The 11,399-nt window shown below is 41.8% G+C and overlaps 3 protein-coding genes across 4 annotated transcripts in view; 1 reads left to right on the top strand and 2 right to left on the bottom strand.

The window, feature by feature from the left end:
• The first annotated feature begins 158 nt into the window (after window positions 1-158).
• Window positions 159-1,701, top strand: atg101 (autophagy related 101). The gene is made up of 2 exons (XM_052047968.1): window positions 159-690; window positions 768-1,701. Exons 1-2 carry the CDS (start codon window positions 439-441, stop codon window positions 1,170-1,172), a joined length of 657 nt encoding a protein of 218 aa, XP_051903928.1. The 5' UTR covers window positions 159-438; the 3' UTR covers window positions 1,173-1,701.
• Window positions 1,702-2,250: 549 nt separating this feature from the next.
• On the bottom strand, window positions 2,251-11,068 carry zbtb21 (zinc finger and BTB domain containing 21). 2 transcript variants are annotated; one of them, XM_052047818.1, is made up of 2 exons: window positions 10,927-11,068; window positions 2,251-9,079 (listed from the first exon to the last, which is right to left on the bottom strand). In XM_052047818.1, the coding sequence occupies exon 2, from the start codon at window positions 9,075-9,077 to the stop codon at window positions 6,033-6,035; it is 3,045 nt and encodes a 1,014-aa protein (XP_051903778.1). In that variant the 5' UTR covers window positions 9,078-9,079; window positions 10,927-11,068; the 3' UTR covers window positions 2,251-6,032. The 2 variants fall into 2 exon arrangements, with proteins under 2 accessions (XP_051903778.1, XP_051903779.1); XM_052047819.1 differs by lacking the exon at window positions 10,927-11,068 and adding an exon at window positions 10,366-10,844.
• The window catches only part of thap12a (THAP domain containing 12a), a 252,958-nt gene continuing 247,201 nt past the window's right edge, over window positions 5,643-11,399 (bottom strand). Inside the window, exon 6 of the transcript XR_007959216.1 lies at window positions 5,643-5,655. The gene's annotated coding sequence lies outside the window, so the exon portion shown is untranslated. The remainder of the gene's footprint in view (window positions 5,656-11,399) is intronic.

The following is an 11,399-nucleotide window of genomic DNA, read 5'->3' as shown; positions in this document are numbered from 1 at the left end:
TTTCATTATATATCAGTACGTGTGTGCCGTTGTTTTATTTTTCATTTTTTGTATAGTTTGTAGATCTATGTCATTTATTAGTGACCGTCGACTTGTTTGCAGTACAATAACTGTATTTTATTTTCATGTTTTGAACTAAGTTGCTTGCCGTAGATCATACCACTGACGTAAAAACTTCCGGTCCCTTTTATAACAAACGTTTAGCTAGGGTCGGTGGCTTGTTGCCACAAGAATTTCGGGCAGAAATCTCAAAATTTGGATTGTCTGGAGATAATCCCAGGACGTATTATTTTAAAATATTTCATTTTTTTCTTGTTCCGCTTATCCGTAACGGTAATTCAAGTCTTGCATTGAGCTAGCGCTAAATGTCGATCGTAAACAGACGCCACCACTACCATCAGTGATCGCTTGTGAGTAGCTTATAAAATCGGTTTGGCAATGAATTGTCGATCAGAGCTTCTTGAAGTCACGGTGGAGGCGAGGCAGGTTGAAGAGTCAATCCTGTCTTTGCTGCACACAATTTTACTGCACCGCAGCACTGGAAAATTTCACTATAAAAAGGAAGGCACTTACTCTATCGGAACAGTTGGGACGGTGGACATCGACTGCGACTTCATCGACTTCACTTTTGTCAGAATTTCCTCGGATGAGCTTGACAGGGTGATCAAAAAAGCTGTGTCCGAATTCAAGGTACTATTCCTCTCTGGGTTTTAAATGACGCAACTCGGGGCCTGTCACCTAACCCACGTGGACATGTTTGTTTGCAGGACGCTTTGAACATGTCTGGAAGTGATGGCATCGGTCAAATTTCCCTGGAATTCTACCAGAAGAAGAAGTCCCGCTGGCCTTTCTCTGACGAGTGTATTCCCTGGGAGGTGTGGAGCATCAGAGTCAACGTCGTCAACCTGGCGAACGAGCAGGAGAGGCAGATCTGCAGAGAGAAAGTGGGAGAAAAACTCTGCGAGAAAGTGATCAACGTTGTCGAGGTCATCAATCGCCACGAGTATGTGCCAAAGATGCCCACCCAGTCCGAAGTAGACAATGTCTTTGACACCAGTTTGAGAGAAGTCCAGCCTTATCTTCATAAGATCACATATCAGATCACGGACTCTCTGGGCACTTCTGTGAGCACAACCATGAGAAGGCTGATAAAAGACACCCTGGCACTTTAAGTTAACGTGTCTCTTACTACACACAAATCCTTCAGGAGTAGCTCTGATTGGAACTCTTGGGAAACGGCAAGGCAATGACCAAAAAGAGAGTGAGCATTCATTGTGGGTCTATCATAACAAGTAGGCTCGCTGAAGCCAGTCGGGAGTGAATCTCTCACTATATTTTAAACAAATGTTGCCCCATTCAAAACTGCTCTTTACAATCTTGTCATTGGATATTTATTTCCTTTCTTGTTCTGGTCATTTTTGTTGTCATTGAGAGTGCAGCGCTGTGGTGTAAGATTCACACATGATGGTGCAAAGCATAGACTAGTCTTTTTGTCTGCTCTTAATCCGTTTTGTTTTTGAACGTAAAGCAAAGATACAGTTATTCAATTAATTCCTTATCCTCACTTGCCAACTTTCAGAAATGAAACATGAACAGGAGCGGATATGTCAATGTTCTGTTGCTGATATTGTTGTCTCTAAATTGTTAAATACAAAATTGTTGTATGTGATATATTGTAAATAAAAATAATTGTTAAGCATTGTCTTTGTTCGGTACCCGATGACATATTTACTTTTTTTCTCCTTTGTTTTAGTAGTTTGTTAGTTCAATAGCCGCTTGTTTTTTGAAGGCTTGCATGACGAGCAAAGAGGTGCACCATTTCATGCAAGCCATCCTACTCCATAGGCATTCATAGAACATAGAAATATGTAACATGTCCAGTGTAGTGTTTTATATGCAAATTAATTAGCGCCACCTGTTAGTTTCCAAGCCAAAAGGTTATCCACAAGCTGAAAGTTACCAGCAGGACTTTTTTTTCCCCACTGCTTGAATAGTGAAAAATCTACACAATGTGGTGGAAGTATATTGAAATTACAGGTTTAAGTTACATTTAAAAATGGGCAGCTGATAGCTATTGGTTTTGGTCTATTGAAATAACTGTCCATTACTGTCTAATCTAACATTTACACTCCACTGGAACTGAAAAATGAAAAGTTAATGTCAGTTGAAGTTCTAGGACTATTTAAACGATCCGCAAGGCATTAAAATACATTTTGAAAGACTTTTAAAAAATAAGTGTTTACACTGTCATATAATGTAACTCTTTATTACAGAGATAAAGCGCACTGTAGAAAAAACAACAACACAAACAGCTGCATAAAAAGCAACAACAACAACCAATGCTGATACAAATATTATTGCAAGTAGAGCACAGGTGTACTAAAAAGTTTAACTGACAAAACTGGTACAAAACTTCAGAAACACATCCATGTATACAATCCTAATTCCTGGAGAACAGTACAGAAAGTGTTTCTCACAAAGAATTTAAGAGCACTATTGTGTCAATATCACCATACGGTGCTTTTGAGACTTCACATTTCACCCTCCAAAATGTGAGATTTTCCATTGAACTTCACATTCGCTACATGAAAATGTTACACTGTTAGAAATGAATACTTGTCAAACTATCACATTTTGTTTTGTTTTTTTAATTAACTGCAAGCAGACAACGTGATGGCAAACAGCAAGACATGAACTTGCTGACAGGGTGGATATTTCATTTTTGGCTAATGTTGGTATTTTATGAGCACGTGGTGAACCTTCACACTCAGCAACATCATTTAGTTAACAAGCTGACTGGACTGTTTCACAAATGTGGTTCGAATTTCTGAAGGAAGTTGAGATTTCACTGACACAGCGGATTGAGATCCAACTACACATATGACATAAATTAGGCGTCATACATACAGTTTCAGCCTTCAATGATAATAATAAAAAAATACAGGTAGTAATTGCTGTAAAGCCTTTTAAAGGGGCAGTTACCCCACATTAATCACAATTTCATATTCAATATGATCATGAAAATAGGATAGTTGCATGTCTTTTCATAAAGTAACTCGACAACAATAAAACCATGTAAAACATTTTGGAATCATTGAACCACTTATCACACACATTGTAGTCAGCAGAGCAGTATTTGGGACATGCCAAAAAATGTACTGTATATTCCATGGGAAAAAAAAATCCAATAAAATGAACAAAATGTATTTTAAGTGGCATCCTTGTATTGGTACGTGAGCAAAAGTTTGACCACTTATACTAAGACCTCACAGTTTCATTTATTCTGCTACTGCTTCATCATGATAGTCATTCTGATGAGGACACCAAAAGCACTCAATAGTGATATTGACCTATTATCAATGCAATGTCAAAAGAATCTACCACAACAAAGCCTGTGTTGCCACGGAGACGCTTTTTGGATTCAGCAGCTCCCCAAATGTATCACGACTAATTTCTACATATTTCTCAATTTTTACGAGAAAGCCAAAGCAAAGGTACAAACAAGTATGTACGGGTACAAGAATACACACTGAAACACCTAGGCCACACTCAAACGTTGACTCTTCACGAAGCAGGAACACATACCCCATGAGAATAAACAATTCGGCCTCCACGTACCGCAACTTAACCACCTGAGTGAAGTCATCACGCCACCAAATGTTATTGAATATGTTGTTGGTTGCATAACCAATCATATTCGAATATAAAGGCCACTGTCTACATGTTGGATTGTACAATTCTCTAATACTGGTGTCAAACGGGAATGTTCACTTCGTTTCAAATAGCATTTCTTGCTAGTAGCTGATAGTGTAGCGGTACACTCACTTGACTTGTGTGCAGGCAGCGTGGTATCTGTTTCCACTCAGTGACGTTGTGATTGCGTGTGTGGATGGTTGTCTGTCTCTATATGTGCCCCACGACTGACTGGTGACCAGTTCAAGGGGGTAGACTACCTTCTGCGCGAAGTCAGCTGGGGTAAGGCTCCAGCAACGACCCTGTTGAGGATAAGCAGTGTTGAAAACGGATGGATATTTCTTGCTATTAATTCAAGTGTAGTAGATGATGAGCAAAGCCAAGGTCCAGAACAGTGTGAGATGCTCTAATATCGCTAAGGTATGCAACTTTAGTTCACATCCACTGATGAGATATGACACTTTGCTGAAAAATGAACTTCAGTCATTTCGATTGTATAAAGAAAAGGAGCCTGCGCGTTTGAAGTTGATTCATTCAGTACTCATTTTTAGGATCGTATTAAGTAGGGAATTATTTGAAACAGTTTATGGGTTGAGTTTATCAAGTGTTGTTCTTATAGCACTTTAAAGTTAGTTTTGCCTCATTTATCCAATGATGACGAAAAACAACGCTTATTCACCACTGATGACACAGTGAAAGGGATGTTCACTACATTCGTCAAGGCTACTTGGACCGAGTGAACCTATAACTCTAGGGCCTTGTGAATTACTGACCATGATGACCCGTTCAGCGGCAAAAAAAACTAAAACGTTTAATTGCAATGTACAAATGCAATAGCTTCCGATTCAAATACTCTGCAAAGTACAGGAACACAAACACATCACTTCACTTTTTCTTTCAGTCTATGCCACTCGCCATGAGGAAAATGAAACCTTATTTGTACAACATACAAAATCACACCCACTGTAAAGGTACAAAATGTATCTTAATCACCCCATTAATACTTCAGAAGATAAATTAGCAGTGACTGTAACCTGGCTTCATCCTTTATCAGTGTTCTGAAATGTCTGAACAACCTGAGATGTTTTGATCGTATGTACAGTATACTGTACTATGTTGTGATATATGCTTTTACGTCAAAGTACTGCGGTTTAAACGTGAGAAAATTAACGCAACCAATTCGTGTGTGAAGAAAGTGAATCGCAATTATGCGCATGCATCAGTCCTAAAGACAACTGTACAATGGTCACTATGATAAGGCAAAATAAAAAATAAAAAAAGTGCATGAGACTTGAAAAATATTTAAGGTTCATCACACCAAGAAACAATTCCGATGCAACAGCAAAAGCACTAATTCATAATCCAACTGCAGCAGATAAACAAAAGCATTTACTCGGAAAACAGCGCATGTAATCATACCCTTCTCCTTGTTCGTTGAAGTCACGTGTGGTACAGCTCAAGTCACACCTCGATTTCTTCCTCTCTTAAAACACCCACACGTACATGTAAATATAATTAGGCAACTACGATAAATTGAAGCAGATCACTTTGGAATTAAAATAACTCATTTCTGAAACCAAAAGATATCTAAGCACTTGTTTTCACATTCATGTTTGTACAGAGTATTAGGGTCACACTGAAAAGAAAAAAATATGAACAAAAAAAGTAAGAATTTAAAATGAATGTGATGGTAAAAGAAACAAAATCAGAATTGTATGAGAATGAGATCATAATACAAGAATTGCACACAGAATGAGAACTAATGAGGATCTTGGGAAGATGAACTCTCCTTTCAGGGACGCGGTTATGACATGGACAGCTTATCATGTTATCATGTTATCAGGTTACAAGTTATCATTATTGGTGCATGAAAGGGTTAAATAGTCAATGTTTGAGCGTGTCAACACCTCAGCAGTCTGAGCAGTTTAATCATTTATCCCCTTTCCGAAGGGGGGAAAAAAACTAGCCTGAAATCGGCTATTTTGTTTGATCATCTTACAAGGAATGTTTTCAGCATATAACGAGAGGAGTATATTGAAGGTCCTTCGAGAGAAAGGCACAGCAATTGCTTCTCTCAGACTTTTGCGTGTTTGTGAATTTTGAAATTCACTTCATTTATTTACAAAAGAAAAAAAAATATTTATTGGAGTATTTTTGTTTGGCTTTTTAGTGTGGCCCGAGTACTCTTGTCTGTTTACACCCGATTCAACGTGGTGTCCTTAAAATTGTACACTGGAGGCAAGCGGGGTAAGCTGTAACATTCAAAGTCAGCCTTTTGCGGCCTTGGTTGCGGTTTTGATTATTAAGTATGAAATGCGCTGCGAGAACCTGCCGGATGCTTACACGTGGCCATGACTTTGCTCATGGCTCCATAGACTGAAAGCCGTCTTGAAGGTCCTATGACAGAGTTTGCACATGTACTGCCTCTTGAAGGTCAGGGCAGAGAGAGATGGTGCGTGGTAGAAGAGGGTTTCTGCATCCTGAGCCCCTCCTGAATTCTCCACGCTGTTGGACCTCGACATGGGACTGTGGGTGCTCGGCTGTTGATCAGGCTGGGCTTGGATTTTGGTGTTGTTTACCGATGACACGGAAGCCTCGGGGCTGCTGGACTCGTCGGCCGCGGCAGTCTCCACTAGCGTTGCTTGGTTGAGCGAGGAGGCCTGCGGAGAGGGCCGTTCAGAGTTTTGAGAGGTCATGGGTGGGGAGGGGGAAAGGGGCGGGGGGTGCCCGTCTGTCTCTTTGGCTCCGTGTTCACTTGTGCTCGACATGTGTGACTGAAAGTGGCTCCAAAGGCGGAAGTTGGTCCTGAAGGCTTTGTTGCAGATGTGACAGATGAAGGGCTTGATGTGGCACAGGAGCTCCTGGTGACGCTCCAGGTCTTTGCGAGAGTAGAAAAGACTTCCACATTTCTCACAAGGCCACACGCCGGGTTCTTCCAGTCCGGTTTGGCTGCTCTCCGTTTCCTCCCGCTCGCTCACGGACTCTTCCAGTGGCTCTTCTTTGACCACGAGTCTCCCATGATGGCCCATGCTTAGATCCTCGGGCACAAAGGATGAAGAGTCTTCGGAATCATACATAGGCGTGCCCGAGGAGTCATTGTAAATATTTCTCTCCCGTGCAAGAGATTCACCGGTGTACCGCTCCTCTATGAACATTTCAGACATTCCTTCATTGTGCTCTTCCAGCCTCAAATTCATCTGTTCCTTAATATTAATCACGTTGTTGTTGTGCACCTCCACCTGGTGGCGCCAGATGCTGAAGGAGGACTTGAAGGTTCGCATGCATTCCAGGCACGTCAGTTTCTTGTACTTGCAGTGCACCTCGTGGTCTTTCTTGACTGTTGGACTGGAGAATCGGAGGCCGCAGTACGGGCAAACAGTGGAATGCCGACAGCCCCTCTCGTGATCACCTTGCTCGATGAGTGAAGGCAACTTCATATTGCAGAGTCTACAGGCGTAAACACCAGCATCAGAATCCTTCTGGTGAATCACCGCATCCTGTTCCTGGAAGAGGGTGTTCTCCCCTGCATCGTCCTTGTTAGCTTTTTCTGCAGGATGTGTCCTTAAATGCTGCCTGTACTGAGACTGAAACACAAACACTTTCCCGCAATAGGGACACACAAAGTTGGACCTTGCTCGCTTTTTGCAGAGGGTGGAGGACTGCAAAGTTTGTTTATTCCTCTTCAGCTTCCAGAGCAAAGCTTTCTTGATTTCTCGCTCTCGCACCATGTCGATCAGCTTCTTTTGGAACCTATCGTCCATCACCGGCGAGCTGGAAGATGAGGCTGGGTTCTGCAGGACACCGTGCTGAGTTTGACAGTGTGTCCACACTTTGAAGTTAGTGTGAAAACGCTTGTGGCAGATGTCACAGGCGTACGGCTTTTCCGGGTTATGGTACATATTTATGTGTCGGTGTAGTCCGGCGCTGGACCTGAAAACCTTGAAGCAGTTCCAGCATGTAAAAATCTTGTTCGGAGGCAACTCGTCATTGTTCTCATTATCGTCGCTGGTGCTGCGAGACACCATTTCTGACCTGTTCTCTTCTGAGGAGACGCTGTGTTCCTTCAATATTTTGTTCTTCTTGAAAGGGTACCGTCTGTTGTCTGGCCTTTCCCTCCGTTTCCCGAAAGGAATTAAGCTAGCCTTGGAACACTGTTCATAATTTGTTTGCAAATCTTTAAGATTGACTGGCAAAGCTTCCCCAACTGTGATTCGAATAATGTCCAAAGGGTCTGCGAGTGGACTGCTGGGCTCCACTTTCACACTGTGCTCTCTTTCTACCTGAGTTTGTTCATCACGTCTGGTGTGGTGTTTTGACTTGAGAATAATGGGGGAGGCTCTTAAATTACCATTGTGAGTTGATATTTCGGGATCTGATGCCTTTGATGCCAATTTCACGACAGACTGTTCGTGATTTTGCAGCTCCTTAAGCTCCAGCGTGGGCGAGAAGACCGGAATAGGGCTGTCCATGGATAACGATCTTCGAAGTAAGCTTTTTATGAGCGGCCCACTCCGGTCAATAGTCTGGCTCAGCTCGGAGGCCTGACCCTGAAAGGACACTTTGGTGCTGTAGCGAGGCTCCTGCTCCCCTGAATTCTGCTTCATGTCTTGGTCTGAGCAAGATGGCATCCTGCTATGGTGTACTTCTGCATCGTTGAATGATGCAGATGTTTTCAGCTGGGGCCTAATAGAAGAACTGTATGGTGGATTCCCTTTTAAAATGGATGCATACGGATGATGGCTGGACCTCCTTCCAGAAGATTCAGTCTGTTCAGGTAATTTACTCGTGTCTGCTTCAGAGTTTCTGACTGAGCCACAGGAGTTAAGTTCTGATGGAGGTCGAGCCAATTCAGTTGTGACAAGAGATGACGGTCTTTCTGCTGGTTTTGTTGGACAGTTTGGAGAAGAGGGTTCGGATCTGTCATTCCGGACACGGCACACAATGACGCTCCTTGTTTGGGCATCTTTGTCGTCCCCTTCTGTATAGGACAGTCTTTTTCTAGACACACAATATGAAGCATGTGGCCTTGTGGAAACTATATTGGTGAGAAAAGGGATTCCCAAGGTGTAGCCCAGCTCTTGGATGGCTGAAAGACTGTCTTTGTCCACAAAGAGTGAAGAGGAGTAAATGTAATTCAGCACAATTTCAAAAGCATCAGGCTCACAGAAGTCCAGGTTTACAACCTTCGATGACGTGTCGATCCTGGTAAAGAGGGACTGGAAATATTCACTACTGGCAGCCAAAACACTTTTATGGGCTTGGTATCGTTGATCCGCCACAACTAGCACCACATCACACATGTGGCCTTGGAGCCGCTGATCATTGAGGAGCCCCAGCACCGAGAGGGCATGGGCAGGATAACTGTAGTGCACTAGGCTCTCCATTGCTAAAAGGTGAAACAAGAAGAGGACAAGAAAAGGTGAGGTGAGGGACTGAACATTCAAATGTGATTGCTATATAATTATTATACTTGATGGTCCAAGGTTTTTTTTCGCCTTCACGTATAGTACTCGCTATATTAGCACTTTTAATAGTGTTAGGCGACGCCTGTTAAGGCAAAATAGCCACACCAGAGCAATAACAAACATTCGGTGTCCGTGAGGTTTAACAGTGATCGGGGAACAAGCAGCTGAATTCCAACATGAACAGGCCGCATAAAATGAACTATTGGCACCGTGTGAAACAATAAATTTCAGCATGAATTAATTTTCATGACCCAAGTCAATTTTACTAAGATGTCGGAAGATGCGCCTGACTGATCAGTTATAAAAAAACAAATAACAGTCTTTAGACTATTAAAATAACACAAACACACAAACATTAGCAAATAAAATATGAACCGAAAAAAATAACATTTCCATGGTAATGATTCTCAGATGTTTGATTCATAATGCAATGATTTCTGTTAATGTTCTGTACATTTACATGTTTTAATAATTGTATCCTGTAAATAGAATATTAACGTGCTTGTCCTCACGAGGATCACGGTGTGACAGAGCCTATCCCAGCTGATTATGGGTACCACCCTGGACTGTCACCAATCAATCGCAGGGCACATAGAGATAAAAGACCATTAACACTCACCCCTATCAACAGCTTTGTCTTAAATGAAACTATCAGACACATTTTTGAACGTGGGAGGAGAAATCCCAGTTGAAAACCCACGCAAGCATGGGGAGAACACGCAATGCCTCAAAAGAAGATCTGAACCAAAATTCAAACCCAGAACCACAGAACTGTGAAGCAAAGGTGATCAACAACATTAAACGGAGTTGCACAGAGTATATTAATGTATTATTCGATTTTTTAATGCAAGTTGATGACGATAACACAGACAGACAGCCTCTTATTCTCAGTAAAGTGGCACCTCTTTGCAAAATGTTTTCATATTCATATTTGTGTACAGTATTTTTTAATTTCATATTAGGTTCAAACAATTACCAGACATCGTTTTATACATGCAGTATCTTACCACAGAAGTCAAAGAAAAAAATCAAGCACTCCGCTCTAATAACCTCCTCCTTATCTCACACAGAGGTATGTATACAAATACCGTAAGTATGACAGTTAATTAGGTTAATTATTGCTGTTCCCAACTTGGACACGTAATTTTAATATCTAGTCTGCCTTCATTCATCCGTGTAAAATTACTAACTAAACAGCTAACCTCACCCCAAATAACGAATCACTCGTGTCGGGTTTTTTCCCCCCTTTTTCGACGAGGAAGTCCAGTCCCGCTGATGGTATTAGATCACCCGTGAGACGTGGCGCACTCCCGCATGACACTTTACTTCTTCCACGAAAAAAATAGCACTTTGGCACGAAAAAGAGTGGCAGCATGTTAGTGATTTGTGAGACGGAATGTGAATGGCGCCGCGCTCAGCCATTCCTGCTCGGTCGTTTAGCGAAAATGTGGTGTCGAGTCGGAGAGGAAAAGTTGGGCGCGTTATGGACTCAGTTTAATGCACTCTCGGTAGCAGCACAATATTAATAAATCCGCTACGCCTCCAATGAGAGCAGTGCCGTTTAATACTGACTCTATTTTAAAAAAGCACGCTAAGACGAGACGCAGCTCCAAGCTAAACAGGTTGTAGCTGCTCGGGTTTAACAACAGCATAACTGCCCCTTTGAGTTACGTCAGGGGGAAGGAAAAAAAAACTCCCAGTAAATGCTACTCCAGCGGTCATGTTCAATTCCGTATTAAGCCAACTTAAAATGGAATTTTCTGCTTACCCAGCCCTCGTGATTAAGTTTTTTTCATCCAAACAACCTGGACTTTATTCAGTGTTGTGTCGATTTCTGCGTACTGGTCGTGATTCCATCCATCTTGAATTTGACGTCATCCCACACCAGGGATGAGGTCATTGCAATGAAAGCCCGTCACGTGCATCGCGCTTGGATTGGTTCGAAAATTTATAAGGCGGGACCAAAAGAGGACTGACGTTAGAACAAATTTAAAGGGGTATCACACTATTTTTCAGTTAAACGGAGCACACGCGCTATTTTTATAAGCACTGTAGCGAAGAGAGATGTATTTGTTTGTGTACCATATTTGTTTGCAAAAATGTTAATTATATCAGTTTTGATCTCATGTGATTATTCAGACCATGCAAGCATATTGTGCCTTCATATGAAGGAGATACTGTATATTAAATATCATATAGATTTTTTTTCTCCACTTTTTGAAACTGTCTTCGCGATTCGCT

Source organism: Hippocampus zosterae, chromosome 16 (assembly GCF_025434085.1).
Source record: "Hippocampus zosterae strain Florida chromosome 16, ASM2543408v3, whole genome shotgun sequence".
In the NCBI taxonomy this organism is placed as follows: domain Eukaryota; kingdom Metazoa; phylum Chordata; class Actinopteri; order Syngnathiformes; family Syngnathidae; genus Hippocampus; species Hippocampus zosterae.
This window is presented reverse-complemented; position numbering and strand designations above follow the sequence as displayed.

Bases quoted from the DNA above. Each gene is read 5' to 3' on its own strand.
- zbtb21 (XM_052047818.1), bottom strand. From the start codon at position 9,077: ATGGAGAGCCTAGTGCACTACAGTTATCCTGCCCATGCCCTCTCGGTG.
- atg101 (XM_052047968.1), top strand. From the start codon at position 439: ATGAATTGTCGATCAGAGCTTCTTGAAGTCACGGTGGAGGCGAGGCAG. The intron at 691-767 runs GTACTATTCCTC...GTTTGTTTGCAG, and splicing joins AAGCTGTGTCCGAATTCAAG to GACGCTTTGAACATGTCTGG.